The 18,884-nt window shown below is 37.5% G+C and overlaps 1 protein-coding gene across 3 annotated transcripts in view; it reads left to right on the top strand.

The window, feature by feature from the left end:
* LOC104135460 (cytochrome b5 reductase 4) overlaps positions 1-16,713 on the top strand; it is a 38,955-nt gene extending 22,242 nt beyond the window's left edge. For all 3 annotated transcript variants that reach the window (XM_009649117.2, XM_035903836.1, XM_035903824.1), the window contains 6 exons: positions 6,221-6,361; positions 7,575-7,727; positions 8,387-8,537; positions 13,604-13,690; positions 15,075-15,239; positions 16,143-16,713. In XM_009649117.2, coding sequence (XP_009647412.1) covers positions 6,221-6,361; positions 7,575-7,727; positions 8,387-8,537; positions 13,604-13,690; positions 15,075-15,239; positions 16,143-16,197 — 752 coding nt within the window. In that variant the 3' untranslated portion in view covers positions 16,198-16,713. The remainder of the gene's footprint in view (positions 1-6,220; positions 6,362-7,574; positions 7,728-8,386; positions 8,538-13,603; positions 13,691-15,074; positions 15,240-16,142) is intronic.
* Positions 16,714-18,884: the final 2,171 nt, after the last annotated feature.

Here is an 18,884-nt window from a genome sequence, read left to right as displayed (position 1 = left end):
ACCAGCGATATGTGTGCTGTAAATGAAGTAACTTACCCCAATGTCATTGAGAGGTAGAGTTCCTGAGATTTTTATCATGGCTGAAGAGAGCAGGTGGAATAGCTGGCATAAGGTGTATTGGGATTTGAGTGTGAGCAGCAGAAGTGGTACCAGTGTTGAAGTAGTTCCTTGAGAGCTGCTTTGCTTTCAACACCTAACCTGGCTAGTTAAAGCTAGTTAAGGCATTACTTTTTATTTCCAGTGAGTAGGAGAGTCTTGTTTGAAGACAGTGTCACTGATCATTTCCACTTCCTGAAAGTACCTGAAAATCTGGGAAAAGATTGGAAAGCAGTTACGTTATCTTGTTATACTTGTTTTTTATTTATTTCATTGAGGTTTTGTGTATTCATAGTTCTTTTATTAGAAGGTGTCAATAGCTTACCAAAAGTCATCATTTTACTCGGAATATTTCCATGCTTCCAGTTTGGTGGCAAGTTTATTCTGAGGCCGTCAACAGTAAGTGCTTATGGGAGCACTGATGTTTTATTCCTTCCTTTTTTCTTGTCTTGGAGTTTTTCTGTAGTATTTCCTTGTGTATCGATCATTTCAAACATTTCCATTGCATTCAAAGCAAAGGAAGAAGGTCTGAAAACCAGGCAGGACTGACACTTGAAAACTTACTTGATTTTATTTTGTTGTTACTTGTTTCTATGACAGCATTCACGAATGAGTTTGTAAAGGGAGGTGGGGGTGGCTACCAAGTCCCCCCAAGCCCTATACTTTTCAGTTATTTAATCTTTGTTTTTACAACAGCCAATTTAAATTCTACAAAAAAGTGATGAAGCTCTTCTTCAGAGACAATGACATAATGCAGAGATGATGCTGGAAGACTATGATAACTTTATGCTATGAAGAAACAATTAGCATAAGCTCCTACTCTTTTCCCCCTTAGGCTGGGCAAGGCCTACTCCTAGATAAATTGCCTATTGGATTAACATTTTGGCCAGTGTATCTGTTACTTAATTGGGAGGAAAGAACAAAATTGTGGGACTTCTTCAAAGCTGAGGGGGATTTTAAAAAAACTTTAATGTAATTTATCTTAGGATGGATCAGGAGATTCAGAAGAGTATTCAATATTGCTTCTGCTCCTTAAAAAGGGTTAAGTGCTTAGTTTTCTGGAGGACCAATTACTTATACCCAACAGTATTGCATAGAAAGCACAATTCAATATAATTAGATTGTCAGCGTAGGGAAGTTGGTGACATTACTCTTAGCTAGCTGTTATGAAACAGGTCATTACAAAGCATAAACAAAAACTAATGGTCGTAGTGCCAGTATCCTGTGAAATTTGAATACAGTATTAAAAAAAGTAAGGGAGAACTTTCACATTTAAAAAAAAAAAAAAAAAAAAAAAGAAAAAAACCCAACACAAACCACACAGTACAGTGGCAGAGTGCAGTTTTTCTCGTAGCTGTTAAGACATGATTTTCTTGCAGGTACCTTTCTTGGGAAATATGACGTGGAAACCCACTCATAAAGGGATAGGTTGTGGTCACCATTTCATATCATGCTTCTGTATCAAGGTGGAATTGCAGCCAAGTTTCGGAGGTGACAGGCAAGCACTGTAATGCTGTTACGTGGATCTTCAGTTTATCAAAGATTGTTTAAAAGACACCAACTGGAAAAATGTTTAAAAACTAGGTTTTGCTGTGGAATTATTTTTTAAAAATTGAACTTGAATTTCAGCTATCTTTGTTCATCTTAGTTGGTAAAAACATATATTTTGATTTTTCTGTATTAGTGTGCTAGTTGTTTCTGTGGAAAAACTGAATCATATAGCTGAAGAGCTGCTGATGTTTTGCTTTACTTCAAGATTGGTATGAAATGGAATTGCTGCCTTTCATTTTTCAGGGCTGTAGGAATTCTTGTGGTACATCTGAAATGTTTGCTTAATCAAAATAAGCATTTTGTAGGATGTTAGATGGAAGACATGAGAAAATATTAACGAAGAAAGATTTAGTCCATGTCAGAGGCTTTACTTCATGTCTCTGCAAGCATTTATAGTGGATAACTCACTAGTAGGTATTTGAATAATTTAAGAAAACAAGTTTATGCAGAAAAGTACCATGGCATGTAATGAATTTGATGCTAATTTAGTCCATGCACAAATTGCATATGCATCTTAGATTTAGTAACCTGGATGCATATCTCCAGGCATAACTACATGTATTTAGATACTTAACCCTCCTAGTAGCGTTTATTTATACCCTTGGAAACAAAGCCAATTAGAAAGAAGTGTGGCTGAGCTGGAACATCTTATTTAAACCCTTAACTTTTAAGTGTATTTTGTGGATAAACTTTGTTTGTTTGAAAGCTTTTCCTGTTTAAAATGCTCTTGTTTGTGTTGTGGTTGAATTGACAGGCTGTGATCCTGTACTTACTGAAGAAGGGAAGGTTAATGGTGATGGCTGTTCCGTCAGGCAGCAATTGACTGCACTGTCAAAGAGCGCTCTGTAACAAGTCTCCATCTGTTTTGAACTCGTTGGCTGGGTTTTTAATCCAGAGTATCTGGAAATAGCAGAATGTTTGGCATAGTAATGCTGCAATAAGGAAACTGCAGTACAGATAAGTTACTTGGAAGATGGTAATTCGTTAGATGAAACTACTGAAATACTCAAAGTGGTCCTTGAATTACTCTGAGAGAACACTGGTGAAGGAGAACGGACAGGCTAGCTTACTGAGACCCTCTCAAGCCTGTGTTTTGGGTTTGGTTTTTTTTTTTTAGTCCAGCAATTGGTGTCTGTTCTCTAACTGTACCCCTAGTTAAGAATAAAGTTCAGCCAGCTTTACTGGCTTGACTTTCCCTTTAGTGGTGCTGTTGGAGGTAAGAGCAAGGAAGCAATGGCAGCGGTCACTTGAGCTGCAGCAATTCTTAGAATTTCCTTTACATTTTGTCTTGCATTTAATGGAGACTTAACTGGAAACTTGCATAAGCCCTCTGTCAGGCAGTACTCGCTTTGAAAGAGTTGTTGACTTGAGAAAGAATTTCGGCTGCCTTCAGGATTTAGGCCACGTACGCTTATGGTGTACAATTATTACAGATTTTGTGGTAGTCCATCCCTGTTAAAAGAGAATCAGCATGTGATTAAAGGCAGGGAGATGCTAAAGAAGCATCTGCTGGTGCAGTGGCAAAATACAGAAGATCAAGGTGCTTCAACTTGTAACTGTTAAGACCTAAAGAAATATTAGAATCATAGACCAACTTAGTTGAAAGGTGTTATGGTCAAACACTGAGACCACTACTTCATAAGTCCAATCAAGGGTTTATTTAAAGTGAGGGAGCAAAAGCAGCGCTGGGCGGCCGGGGAGTCGCAGCTCCACCTAGGCGCGCCAGGTCACATCTTTTTGGCCTTTATTTATACAGAGCTAGTTTACATATCTATCATGTCTCACAACTATTACATTAATATTCATCACCCCTTGTTCGCCTCGTATTTAAATTTTCTTCAAGCAGGTTCCTCCTCTTGAGCGTGCGCAATGGTGGTCGTTAGGGGTTGTTTTTGAAGAAAGGCCGACTTGAGAAAGAATTTCGGCTGCCTTCAGGATTTAGGCCACGTACGCTTATGGTGTACAATTATTACAGATTTTGTGGTAGTCCATCCCTGTTAAAAGAGAATCAGCATGTGATTAAAGGCAGGGAGATGCTAAAGAAGCATCTGCTGGTGCAGTGGCAAAATACAGAAGATCAAGGTGCTTCAACTTGTAACTGTTAAGACCTAAAGAAATATTAGAATCATAGACCAACTTAGTTGAAAGGGACCTCTGGAAGTCATCTGGTCTAACCTCCTGCTCAAAGCTGTCCAGTCAAGGTTTGAATATCTCCAAGGACAGAGACTCTGTCTGGGCAGCCTGCACCAGTGTTTGACCAGACGATACCTAGTTGGAATTTCCTGAGTTGCAGCTTGTGTCCTTTGCATCTCATCCTGTTTCTTGGGTAGCTCAGCTATTTATAATAGTGACTCCGTTGTTTTTCAGTAACATGAGAAAAAGAGGGGTGAAGAAAAATCACTTCACTGAAATTGCTTCAATGCAGAAAGTGTCATTAGAAGGGTGTCATGCTCAAGTATTCTCATATATGAACCTGTCAAATATTGAGAGGCTTTACGTGAAAATATTCACTGGGACTGGTTACAAATTTTACACTGAAAATGGTAAACGACACGGTGGGATTATTGCAGGGAAGAGGGTTCTTGTCTCTGCCTTTTTTTTTTTTTTTCCTTTTTGGCTTCTTTTGGAATTATGAAGCTCAGATAATGTGGCTCATGGGATTTTGTTGCTTGATTTCTTTTTTTTTTTTTTTCTTTGCTGGGCTGAGCTTCCAGTATCTTCTAGCCCATGAGTTACAGACTGTTTAGGCAGTGTGGTGCTATCATCGCACTGATATTTCATGTTAAAGCTAAAATACTGCAGTGCTGAAACAAAGACTTAGCTGAAAAATGCTCCTCTAAAGGTAGAAGAGGAAAATTGATTTCTGGTCATCTTCAATTTACACCTCCAGGTTTGTATCTAGATTTCTACAGTATGCTGTCACTTGCCTTATACAGCACTTGTTATTCCCAGTGGTATTTTAGGAGAGCTTTAGGAAAGCCACTTGTTCCCAAGTAGGCATGTACTAACCTATAGTGGCAATGGCAACAGACCTATGGCAGTTAATAGAATATTATAATTGAGAGTTGAGGAATACCCTCCTATATTTGGCATTTGTGGCTAAATTAACCTTTGTAAGCATGTTTCTTTCCAGAGTGCAAGCTACTAAATGGTTGTTTTTCCATCCCTGCCTGTTCTTTGAATACTTCATCCTTGCTGCTTCACCCCTATTTACGTTCTGCAGTCCCCAGTTGTAATCAGCAGGGCAGAGCGCTCTATTTTGTTGTGTTTTCAAATCCTCTCTTAGACCATGAAATGATGTAATGATGTAGATTAGATAGGTTGAGATGGCTGCTTAGTTAAAACGGGTGCAGGTCTGGCCAGCCTTACGCCAAGTGCTCTGCCACAGAGCTCATTTCCAGTATAAGTGATCAGTTATTGCCCCTGCTGTAGCAGAGGCAGAGTAAATGCCTTATCCTGCTCTGAGCCTGCTGCGGGTCTAGGGAAAACACATTACTTTAAGCTTCCGTAAGGGATTGGTGACTCTGTTATAGTTTATTTCCCTCTTGTCCCTGAACAAAGCTAAATATTCTGGGGTGTTCTTTCCCTTTTCCCCCACTGTCTTTTATCCCCATTGCTAATAGGAATGTACACAGGGTTTTCTATAGGTATTCTGATTAAGCAGTGTTCTTTCCCTGATTTCTTTCTCAGTGTCTTGAAAAATTTTGGTAGAAATGCAGACCTTGCATAGTGATTTTTTTTTTTAATGCTTTATTTTTTCAGTTACCTTTTGCGTAGCATTTAGCTGATGCACAAGTTGAAAAGCACTGTATTTGAAGCCCATGTCCTCACCTCCAAAACAGCTGTATCAACAAAAATTTGTGCTGTCCATATGACTGTGTAGTTCATTTAAGTAAGCATGTGAACACATAACTGGAGCTCATAATTTCTAGTTAGCCAAAAGGCACCAATTTGTGTCTAAAATATTTCTTGATAATGCTAAAGCATGCATTGCCTGTGTAGGCACAGATGTTAGCCTCATTTGTCATGTGTAAGCGTTAAAGATCAGTATTGTGTACCTGAGAACTTGTGCAAAGCTGTATCAGAAATTCTTGTTGTGCTAACAGCAGTGAAACTTCAACAGTGCAGGATGGTCAGCCCGATAAATAGCTGGGATGCTGGGTGGGTTTAGACAGTCTGTTACTGAAGACTGTGGTGCCGTGCCTAGCTTATGTTTTATTTGCATTAACCTAGCTGGTTTTAGTCTGCATATATGCATTTGTGCGGTGAATTTAGTGCAGGTGCAGTGTAGTACAGGCATTTCTGCTTTCTGCCAGTATTTGGTGTTTTTCTACTTCTTCCCAGTCAAAGCTGATAACTTACAGATTCAGTCTGTTATAAGCCTAATGTAAGGCCATAAATGAGTCCTTAGTCCAAAATTAGACAAATAATTATAAGTAATGATACAAGAAGCAACTGTTTGTAGTCTTTTTATAACTGTATATAGTGAAATACATACCTTTCTCTATCTCTTATTAAAAGATGTATAAGAATAAAAAGCCAGATTGAGACTTAAATAAAACAATGTTTTTAGGACTGTTCTACAGAAAATGCAAGTTGGTTTCTAAGACGGAAGTTACCCACGACACCAAGCTCTTCTGCTTAATGTTGCCTAAGAGCACACATCTCCGTGTTCCCACTGGACACCATGTTTACCTCAAACAAATCATTGCAGGTAGGAAAAATTGAGAATGTAGCCATGGATATATTAACATAAATCCTGTTTCATAGTTTTGGGAGAACGCCAAGTCTGTGGCCACTAATGACCTGTTTGTAGTTAGAAGGTCTCTGCTTCCAGGATCGCAATCGGAGCTTAATAATGAACTGACTGGATTAAATATTGCTGGAAAGCTAACTGTCGAGGTGACTTCCATTGACTGTTGACCTTATCGGCTTTCCTTTCAACTCTCCCTTTAAAACATTCTCTCTACTGAAGTAGAGCTGTTCATCTTTGAAGGGGTTGAAGCTTACTGTGTATGTGTTATATATGATTAATCAGTTCCTTTTAGTTTGCAGCTTTTTTGGCATGCAAAGGGTAACATTTCAATTTTCCTTTTTTTTTTTTTTTTTTTTTCTTCTTCTGAGGGATTTATGGCAGTCATGGTAATGCTACTTTACACTCAAGTTGCACAGTATTAATGATAAAATGAGATTGTGAGAGGAATGCATCTTGGAAAGCATAGTTTAAGTGCTATTCTTCAAAATTTTGTAGAAAGCAAACTTAAAAATATAAAATGGGAGGTCAAAGAAATACCTGTTTTATTTTTTTAAGGATATTTTTTAAAATTTGCATATTAATGGTTATGCTGGTCAGTGTACTTGTGTTGCACTATGCATGGTGGAGAGATTTCTCAGAAGAATTTTTAAATATCCTTTAGTTGCAAACAGTTTTGTCCTCCTCCTCCCCCCTACCTAATTCTTCGCTGATGTCCAACTCTTGTAATCTTTCCTTCTAGCATTATACAACAGCTTTTTGAAATTATAGCGGAAGAAAATACAATCATGCAGTAGTAAAAATCTGCTATTTCAATTGAGAAAAAATTGAAAAAGAAAAAGCTGCAGTACTTGAAATGCAAATGTTTAGATCTTCATTATTCTTTGGGGATGACTCTAGATCTTTTCTTCCAGTGCTTTGAATTGCTACATAGTGGAGAAATAACATACTGTACAGTGGCCTGAAGATTTTAATTGGGAGAGGAAGGCTACTGTAATAAGAACTGGTGCAGGGGAAAGTAACATACTTGTGTAAAAGCACGCAATGGTGTTATTTTTATGGGATATGCAGATTATTTGTTTAGATTGTTTATTTTGGTATTTGTTTGCAGTAAATTTGCTGCATGTAGAGTACTTGTCATATTATTTCAGCTACCTTTTTGTCTTCTGTCTAGGGACAGAGGTAGTAAAACCATACACACCTGTATTGCCTTTTTTGCTACTGGATTTCAAAGAACAATCTCACCATGATGGTGCACATATATATTTAATGATTAAAATTTATTCCTGTGGACTGTTCACACAGGCACTTGACCGCCTACAAATTGGTAAGTACATGTTGGTGGGTTTTGTGTTTGGTTTTGCACTGATTGCTTTATCTTTTCAGATTTGCTGTCTGGGTATTGTGATGTTCTTACTGTTTACCTACTTATACATCAGGATATACTTAAAACTTTTTTTTATAAACCTTATTCTCCATGCCCTAAATGTACAGGCTTATTCTCAGTGTAACTAGGAGTTGTCCATTATGTAAAGCTCTCCTGACTGCTTTCCTCTCCAAATGTGTTCATGTTTAACTGTTCATATGTGTCAACTGTACCGCACATTGTTGTTGATCACGTTGGTCATATATACTCTTTTTAAGAACTTTTTTTACTTTTGAATAAAGAAAATTAGGTCTGTTTTATTAGATTTAAGGTGCACTTCCTTTTCCATTTCAGGTATGGAGATAGATTTTTAACAATGACTTCGCAAATGTTTGTGTACTCATATAGTGTAAAATCCATCAAGACAAGATGTTTATTGAACATCTCTTCTTTTAACAAGAATGATCCTTGTGTGAAATGTATAGTACCTTTCTGAAAGGAACCCTAATACTACAAAGATGAAGACAATATGAAAGGGCCTTTAAAAAAACCAGAGCACTAATTAGCTTGTTTTTGTCTCATTAAAGTTTACCATTCCTTTTTTTATTTCTTTAATAAAGGAGACTATATTTCTGTCAGCAATCCTGAAGGTAACTTCAAGAAGTCGCAGGTTGAAACTTCAGAAGATCTCTTTCTATTGGCAGCAGGCACAGGCTTCACACCAATGGTTAAACTGCTGAATTTTGCTCTGACTGAAGCTAGTTGCCTCCGGTATGTACGCTTCTTATGATTTAACCCCAAGCTAGAGTAATCCAAAGGAAGGATGAAACATAATGGGCAAGCTTCAGCATTAGTAAAACAGTTAACAAAGGAAAATGGTATGAAAGCATTTGTCTTCAAGTAATGCCAAAAGCTGGCATGCCTTAGGGAAGAGTCTCTCACAGTCTTGGGGAGCTTGCACGTATTTGGTTATTGGCTACCATCAACAAAACGGACTGATTTCCATTTAGGATTTTAGTTGTGATACAAATGATCCCAAGTAGAAAATCTGAGGGGGGTTTTGAGTTTGTTTGTTTGTTTGTTTTTAAACTAGCTTTGCACTTGAGTGCCTTTTTTAGTATTGAAATATTTTCAATGTAGGTACTGTCTTTTGGACTGAGGAGGTTTACAACTGTTTAGTTATGACTTCTCTTTAATCTATTAGAATAGCTAGCATACTTTTACATTGTTTTCACCTGCTAAGCAACAGTAACACATTTTTTACCAGATGAGTTCCAGTTTTCACAAAAGTGTGACTTATGTAAGCATGGCATTAAGTATATTCAGATGCATAAAAAGGTGTGTATTGCATATGTATTCTACACTCCACTTGTGAAATCTACAGAAGGAATTGCATTACTTGTTCTTGGTCAAGCGAACAGGTTGTTTTAGCCCCTTATGTCCTTCAGAACCCCAGGACTAGTACTTCTACTTGATGTGATTGTCCATTTATAATTGTAAGAGAGTATAAAATAGCTCAACTTTAGAAGGAAATGCAAAGAGTTACTGTGAAGGCTTACTTTGATAGAGGTGTGAAGTGTGCTTGCATTGCTTTTAGCAAAAATCTTCCTCTAGAATCACATCTTGCAGAATTTTGTAGCAGATTACATTTTTGTCAGTGTGAACTATTGCAGTTTGGGAGAGTATAAAAATGAAAAATATACCTGAACTGTGTTTTCTTTAAAGCTGTTGCAGAGGACAGTTCAACAGACTTGCTACTGTTTTCCTGTACCTTTGACTTTGGACTCCTGTAATGGAGATCAATTTCTAATACTGAGTTTTATTCAATATAAGCACAGGATGTTTGGTTCATTATGTCTTTATGAAGCACATTTTGAAACAACATAGATTAATTGAACATAGTAAAGCTAAGAAGGATGACATGTACTGCAGAAATCTGTTTCTAGAAAAAAAATCTAAACCCAGACATTATTCTTGTATTGTTTATTGTTCAACAATTACATATAATCCTATTTTATGAGCAGAGAGACTGTGTACTGTTTCGCTTTTCCAAAGCGTCCTGAATTGTCATTAGTGAATAACGAGTGACTGGCTGGCTTTGTGAATCCAAAAGATCAATCCATCATCTGACAAAATGCTTGGGAAGCACTACAAAGTGAATTTGGAATAATTTTTTTTTTTTTTTTTGGAAGTGAAAACTAGTATGTCAGGTAAAGATAGTTGTGATAATATGAAAGCAAAACTAAGGAGAGCACAGTAAAAGGTGCAAATCTTGACATTTTGTCCATAACCAGAATAAACGTAGTAGATAATGTGTGAAAGGCTACTACTGCGCAGATAATGTTCGTACCTACTCTGTCCTTGAAAGATGAACAAAGTGGCTTATTTTAACTCTCTTCAGCACAATTTGTTACAGGAACTCAGTGCTCACACTTAGCTTAGGATGCAGCAACATCTGTTTTCTTACTAGTTGAAGTAAATTAATTTTTCCTTCTCATTGTGGAGGCTTGTTAGGTGCTGGAATGGCTTGATCTGGTACAGATTCTGTTTATATGCAGACACTTTAAACTTCATTTTTCCAACTGCTCTAGGCAACTTAGTTTCTTGGCCTTATATTTGCTCTTTAAGCCTGACTTTCTCTTTTGAGAAAATACTACAAGAGTGTCTTCAATATATATATGTGTGTGTATAGATGTATTTATATATACTATTTAGATACAGGAGATTATATATAAACAGTCTAAATAGAATTCGCATAAAATTATCTTACTGTGAAAAGTAATGATTACTGTAAACTTGGGTTGCACATGCTAGAACACGAATTGCCACAAGTTGAGGAAGGATCTGAGTAATGACCGACTCCCCACCTGAGGGTGTAGCAGCAGCTGCCTCTGCAGTGCTGGGCAAGTGCTCCTGAACCTCTGGGGCTGCACCGCGAATATTGGGGAATCCACAGCTTCCTTAGGCGGCATTTGCTGTGATGCAATGGGCTTGGATCATTGGACTTCCATTCTTAAAGTCTCCCTGTTAGCTCTTAAGTCTGTTATTTCTTGCTTACGGTAAATGCGGAAAACTATTTGTTCTCTTCCTGTCTGCAGTATCCTTTTGTGCACAAAGTCATAATGCTCTTCCTTCAGTCTTGTTTCTTCTTTTACAAGCCAAATTGTAGTTGGCCAAAGTATTAATTTTAAAAGAATATTGGTCCTCTATGGTGTTTTTTCCTTTTTAAGATGAGATTTTTGCTCCTTTTTACTGGTGGTGTATAACTGCAATCAGATGGATATGTTTCTTGAAGACAGCTGAGGCACAAAGGCACTAAACACTAGGTGGAGGGTTAATCTCAAGTAAGTATAGGATGCTTGCCATCTATTCTTAATTCTCCTTGATCGTTGTATCTGGTTTTCCCTCCAGCTTTTCATTCCTAACTACCACTCTGTTCTCATACTCACTTTTTGTATAGTATTCCACTTTCATCATTGCTTCTCTGGTTTTGAAGGTGATTTTGTAATTTTTTTCTACCTCCTCGTCTTTCTCTGTATTAAAATCACCGAAGGATCTCTTTTAACTCATCTCCAGAAGACCTTGCATACCAGTTTCTGAGTTTATTAAAACCTGAATCCCTTATAGTAGTTACCCATATATCAGATTCTCCCTATTTCGTCCAAAGGGCTGATTAAGTTTCTCACTTGTTATCTAAACTTCTGTCATCATTCTCTCAACCAGCTCTTCTGTACTGGTGGGGATCATATCTAAATCTCCACCTCTTCCTTTTAGCTGTTTTCTCCCTCATTTCTAGCAAAGCTGTTACCGGTTCATTCCATGTTTTGGGGTTTTCTGTTCTCTTTACAGTGCTGAGTAGGACTGCAGCAGATATATTTATGTACACTGGGAAGTATCAGTAAGGGTGTCTCAAAGCATTATTCTCCAAATAACCAATTTCTACCAATAGCTTTCCTATGCACTTTTTATTGACTGTTTTCCCTACCCGAGTAACACTTGATGGTGTGGTGCACCATGCCAGCTTTGATAGCACTACATTCTTGAAGTGAGCTTTATTTTCCATGTTTTCAGGAAAGTGGGACTTGGGAAGCATGTCGGGAACCTAGACTTTTGGCACATGATAGCTTTTGAATAAGTTGATTTTAGTATTTAAAGATGCAGAATAGCTGATTTAGGGCTGTTTTGTTCTACACCAGGCTTGTTTTCCAAAACTTGTACATGGTCGCTTATTTTGAGTTGTACTGCATCTGGAACTTCTTTCTTGTGTATTATATAAAATGCCCATAGCTCAGTTTTATATTTTGGCAGCAGAAAATGAACATGCTTCTCATAACTAGAAGATGATCTCTCATCTTTGGCATTTGATGTAGTTTGTTAGAGATTTCCTGGTATCTTGAAGCGCTTCCAAACTGCAAAAGGGGAAAAGGTTAGAAGTCAGAAAAATGTGGTATTGTCGGACTGGGAGAATATAGGCTTTTAAATTGCAGTTGAAGAGCAGCTGGAGATCATGAACTGCCTGCAGAAGCCCTAGCATACACATACGATGCGCATGTGTGAAAGATGGTGCTCTGCAAGGTGCAGAGGATGAGGTGATGGGAATTAATAGTTTCAGCGCCGCATTATAAAAACCTACTGTGTCTAGCACTTGTCTCTTAGAAGCAAGGTCGGCCACGTGTAAAAGGGACACCGGGTAGTGGAGTGCCTTGTTATGGAACTGGAATTGCAGGACTCTACAGTGTGCAGGACCAGCAGGCTTAGCTCAGCCTCAGTGCTGGCCCTGACAGGTACCCATGTGGTTCCCCGTGTGTTTCTGTGCCAGATACCCCAATGCTCCAGGATCCTGCAAGTACGGCACTGAACTTACTGCTTCTGGCACCACAGCAACGTGGCCTCTCTGCTCAGAGCTGTGCCTGAGTGGAAAAAAACAACAGTAACTTCAAGCCCCATGGGATGCAGTTCAGGATCTGCTTGCATTTAACAACAGATCATCTGCCTTATATCAGTTGTCCCCAGGGTATTAGTCTGTCATTAGTGATAAAGGAGAAGTTAGGTTTATGTGGCTTCATCAAATAGTAAATTCTGTTTTTTAAAGGCAGTCTTTGTGTTTTACCTCCACGGTAGCATAAAAATCTGAAGCGGTAATAGCACTGACCTTAACGACAGAGCATTTATTTTTTATGTGAACTATCTGGCAAATACAATGCTTGTAAACAGTAGCTTTCCAGGTAAATAGATTTTTATTTTAAAATCAGCAAATAAAGTAGGAATAAGATAACCTGGTACAGAGCTGTAGTTTGCTCTTCATGTTAAGAGTTAATTTTCTCTTACTCCTCTGCATTTAGATTCCATCTTTATGAAATTAGCATTGACATAACCTTGAAATTCCAGTTTCGCCTCTACAAGCTGGTGTATGTAATATTAAAAAGGTGTACAGGGTTCATATACCAGCTATTAATTGAAGTAGTAGTACTCAAACAGTACTGAGAAACCAGTAGATAAAACTTGACAAGCTATACTGTATTCTCAGTCAGGTCTCGGTAACATCAAGAGACTTTATTTTTTTTAAGACAGCAGTTTCTGAACTAGTGGTTGCAACTGCAGAGACAGGGTTATGGCATTTAGAAGAGAAGTCACAAGTTCAACAGACTTTCAGGTACAGCAAGAAAGATACTATGGGTTTGTAGCAAAAAGATTTGAGGATTGTAGAGTTGCAAAACAAAAAAACCAAACAAAATGTAAGTAAAAGGCTTCTGTATAATGCAATATGTTGCGATTCTTTAACGCATTTCAAATACAGAAACAATCTGCAGTTAATTTTTTTCTTTTTATTTCTTAAGGACGGTGAAGCTGATCTTCTTCAACAAAACAGAAGATGACATACTTTGGAGAAACCATCTAGAGCAATTAGCTCTTAAAGATGAAAGGTATTTAAAAGCCTTGTGGAGAACAACTTGTACAATCCCAGTGTACAGAAGAACAAGTCTTGGGGCTTAGACTAACTGCACAGCTTTCGCACAAAGACAGATCCCAATTCTGAAAACTCTTGGCTAAGAATTTAATGAGACCTAGGGAGTGGACGGAGATGTGCTTATATATCAATCACAGATGCATAGCAACAGGCTGTGTTGTCGTGTTCTGTAGGGACACAGGGATTTGGTTATGACAGTGTTTATAGATGTTTGTTGGAGACGATATGTTAGATGAGATGATCGTTAAAACCGAGAAGCTTTTTGAAGCTGAAGAAAAGTAGCCTTAGCGATAGAAAATACGGCTACGCAAAGAGAAGCACAGAAGTGACAGACAAGGATAGTGTACCCTTGGAGCAACGTTCTCAATTTACAGAGGAGTCTTAAAAAATCTCTTTGGTGTCAGTTAGTTGGGAAAATGATTATCTAGAAATTCAATGCTTATCTAGAAATTTAAATTTTAAATTAGGCCTGTTACTTTCATTTTTACTTACTAATTGTTGTTTTTTTTTCCTCAGTTACGGTGTAATCATGGATTAAAATGCACTAGTGCATATGTAATGTTAACTTAGTTTAGCAGTCAGTAGTTCTGTCAGGAGACATCAGGTTGCCTTTTAATTTCAGCACCCCTGTTTTTTTCACTAGAGAAATTGTCACTGCTTAGATTTTAGATGATAGAAGTACATTTTGTTAATTCTTAGTTGAAATTTGTATGCTTAAATTAATTTCACTTGTTCCTTCACAACATGGAATTGAAAAATCAATATTATTTCATAACCTGGGGATGTCTGGCACATTCGAAGCTTCATAGTCTAGACATTGTGCAAATTTACAGTAAAAAAACCCTTTCTCCCTGTCACTAGGAGCCTCAGATACACAAGTGCTTGTTTTTTACTCAGTAACTATGCTGTTAGTGGGGGTTTTAAACCTGTTTTGTTTTCTTGTTAATGAAATTGTACAGCCATTTTCACAAGTTTGGCTAAGCATTCTTATTTCACTATTTGTGTATTGAGCTACACCAACATTTGTGGAAGTGACTAACAGAACAGTAAAATCTGTGTGTTAGTATCTTAATTGGTACCAGCTGTTTTTCTTTGTAAGGTGAAACACACAGCTAAGATTCTTAAGACTGAAAGACTGGGTTATATAATTAAATGCACAATACCAGAGGTGATTTGTTTGACTTGACGGGTAGGAACAACTAAATGTCTGTGAGATCTGATACTGTGCCAGTGTGGAACTGGGTAGAGCAAGAAAGTAAGCATAAGAAACAAAATCTGCATTTTGTGTGGCAGATTTCTAATCAGAGGCAATATTTCTGAAATATTCTTCTGCTTACCAGGTTTGAGGTTCAGTTCATTCTTTCACAACCAATGAAGGACTGGGTGGGTAAACAGGGGAAGATTTCTTCATCTCTTCTCTCCGAGTTTGTGAAAAGAAGCAGAAGAGACTCCAAAGTGCTTATCTGCATCTGTGGTCCAACACCTTTTACAGAACAAGGAATACAGTGAGTATTTGAAATGATGACCTAGAGAATGAGGAATTTCTTAAAATTTGATCACCTAATTAGCTATAGTATTTCTGACTTGGTAGTTTTTCAAAAATGGCCTTCCATCTTCTGCTTTGTAAGAATAGTTTTTAAGTTTTTAAAAAAACTAATTGAAAAAACCCACCTGGCATCATACTTTAGGAGTATTAGTGTGTAGATAAGTAAATATCTGCAATATGTAAATTTCATGAGCTCTAGTAAGTTGTTCGACACTTTCTGAGAGCATCACTTTAACAATGACAGTTTTTTCCCCAAGGCTTTAAATGCTGCTTTTAATTTGATGTTCGTAGAAAAGTTGCTGGAATAAGAAATAAGCTTTCATGTTGGTGTTAGCTTGACAAAATAAGTTATTAAAAGTAAAATTTCAAGCAGCTGTTCCAGCACAATTTTTTTATTAATGCATTTATTTACATCTGTACCTAATATATTCCTTATTTCATATGCCATATATTTAAAGATAAAAAGCCCTCTAACGTTCTCTGGCCCAGCTTCAAAATTTTGAACCAATATGGACATTGCTTGCATTTCTGCAGCCCTACTGAAGTCAGGTGCATGGAGGGTGGAATTGGCCAATAATTATACTACCTCTTGAGAAATTTGTGATGCGTTAAGTAGATATCTGTATTTATTTTTAGAAATTCTTTCAGTATCCTGTAAGATAATGTAATACATACAAGCTCCTGGGCATGAAATGTTTTCTAAATGTATTTGCAAAGGTAAACTTCATTGTCAATGTCTGAATAAAAACAAGACAGCGGTGCTGAAGTTATGCTTCTGCTGTGTCTGTGGTGGGTTTTGGGTTCCAAATGTTAATACTACAAATTTTTTTTTTTTTTTTTTTTTTTTTTTTTCTACTTTCAGATATCTGAAGGATCTTGGATACTCCCAGGAAGAGATACATGCTTTTACTGCATAAACCCATATGAGGATATCAATGTTTGTTTGTATAAATCAATCTTATTTATTTACCTTCATGAATTTAATTAAGAGAGAAGCAATTTTGTAAGACTTGAAATTTCATTCTTGGTACCAAACTGTTTCTTGTAAGAAATATATCTTTGAAAAAAATTTTATACTGTGTTTTATCTTGGTTTTGTAAATATTTTTGCTAATCCAGGGTATTAATTTATTGTAGAGGCAAGCAAAAATGTATAGTATACGTTATGTAAGATACTCCCTGTTGTTGGTTCATGAGAATTCTTAAACTTATGACAAGCACTGATTTAAGTTTTAACTTGAAAAGCTTATTATTTCTTACTGTAAAAAGTCTTAAGAGCGATACTGTCTGAAATCAAATATTGCACTGTAACTCAGGTAACTGGTCATTGAAAACTGTTCTTTTTCATCTGAAATCTCTATTTGACTTGCAAGTGATCCAGATACATTTTTGGCTTTGTAAACAAAGAATAGAAATACCTTTGGTAAAATATAAAACTTTACATCAAAGAATAAAAATAACAATTTTACATTATGCATTTTTGTAAATTTTTATTTATTTTTGGCCTATAATGCCTTACAGAAAGGTTTGTACAAGCTTAGGACACTGGCTGAGAACTCAGAACAGAGGCACAGGGTCTTGGTCTCCCACAAAACTTTCTGTGTGACCTCGCTGATATCAGGTATCCCTTGTTATGAGCCATTCGGAGAGTAAAAACATGACAGCTTATGGCCTGCAGATACCAGGATAAGGACCACAGAAGTACCTAAAAATACTTGACAGGTTGCAGTAGTATTAAATGAGAAGCCAGACTTGCGGTTGTGGCATTAATGCTTCAGCATTCATGAAAAATGTTTTAATAATGCCCTTTAAAAAGGTTAAATTGCTATCTGACAGTGACTGGCTATGCTAAACTGAGCTGTCATCTCTTCAGTGCCCCCTCATTTATTAGACTTGAAGTTAGAAAAGGATCTGGTTGTCAGTCATTGCCCATAGGTCACAAGCTATGTCAGAAGAGACAGGGGTAGTGTCATCATTTTGTCATCTAGAAGGATCTAAGTGTTTCCAGTTTTAATTTTGCAATGCATTATTTGTGGAGATTTGTACTACAAAGCTCTGAACAGGTTTCTTTTACGCTGAGCAGAAACATCAGTGCTACGCTGGAAAAACAAAGCACTCCTCAAATTTTATATTTTTTTTTCTGTCACAAACCCAAGATTACTGTGGTGAGTTAAAAATTACATTTTGGTGTTAATGACTAAACCTTACATCTTCTGTAGGATACTGAGGAATTTCTCATGTTCCCGTCACCCAAGATTTGATGGGATGGTCTCCTGTGTAGAAGAATTTTGTTAATTGCCTCCCTCTCAGACTTTTTGGTTTTAACAGGTTACTTTGCCAATATCCTGCTGTTAGTGCTTTGAAAACTGTTTTGGATAAGTAGCTGTTGTGACACAATACATGGATGACTTTATCCTTTGCCTTAGGACAGAAGCCGTATTTTTCAATAGATGATGACTTCTCCAAGGCTTCGTGCAGTCCAGGTGGTGATCATGGATATGGAACTACTTCAGAGTAGATCTAGAAGCCTGTGCAGTTAGTGTGCATCCCCTTTGGTTTCTGAAAGCTTGTTTCCAGCCTGATTATTAGTGGTAATTGCTGTTTACAGTTGCAGCTTGAAGGAAGTTGTGATCTTGGAGACTTCAAGACCATCATCCTGAATTGAGGAAGACCCTGATGTGATTGGTTATGTTGAGTGTCATAAGGCATGTGGATCTTAAATACTTTAAATAGGAAGCAAGGAAAGCAACCAGATTGGTAGCTGCCCTTGCAAGTCCAACAAGAAATTGAGTGCAGAGGTGTTCTGCTGTGGTGGTTATTCCAGGTCAGATCTTCACAGGGTTGGAGTAAACTTCCTGGATCTTGGGCTGTGTCTGTCCACAAGGGAAGGAGACTATTTCCAGGGCTTGTTGAAACTGTATTTTTCCTGGAAACCCAGCCTAGTAAAGGGGAGAGGCTGGAAATTCCCACAGGAGATCATCCATGAATCAACATGAAGTTATCATTTGGACCAGTGTGCTGTGGGGATCCCATTGCACTGGGGGAGAGAAAAAGGCTGATGATCCTGAGGTGCAACATGTTGAGCGTAAAATAGTGATTGAGTGTTTCTGCTTTCTTTTGGGATGATCAAATAGAATTGTCAGATTGTCTGGTTTAACTAATACAGAACTAGTGTTCTTATGCAGAGCTTCATACTTTGGTATTTTGATAGTCACACATTATAATCAATTAGTGTGGATAACAATTTTTTTTTTTTGTTGAAGTGGTTTGTTGTTTTGGGTTTTGGTTTTTTTTGCAAATCTATCTACAATTGTGTTGTAGCGGCATCTAGTTCTCAGCAAATACCTAAGGTTATCTTGCAATGTCTGGTGGTTATATTCATAGAATCATAGAATGTTTTGGGTTGGAAGGGACCCCTAGAGGTCATCTAGTCCAACCCCCCTGCAGGGACACCACTAACTAGATCAGGTTGCTCAGAGCCCCGTCCAACCTGGCCTTGAATGCTTCCAGGGATGGGGCCTCCACTACCTCTCTGGGCAGCCTGCTCCAGTGTTTCACCACCCTCATGGTAAAGAATTTCTTCCTTATATCTAGTCTAAACCTAC

This window comes from Egretta garzetta, unplaced genomic scaffold, assembly GCF_000687185.1.
Source record: "Egretta garzetta isolate BGI_Z169 unplaced genomic scaffold, ASM68718v1 scaffold430, whole genome shotgun sequence".
NCBI lineage: Eukaryota > Metazoa > Chordata > Aves > Pelecaniformes > Ardeidae > Egretta > Egretta garzetta.
The sequence above is the reverse complement of the archived record's forward strand: the minus strand, read 5'-3'. Positions and strand labels throughout refer to the sequence as shown.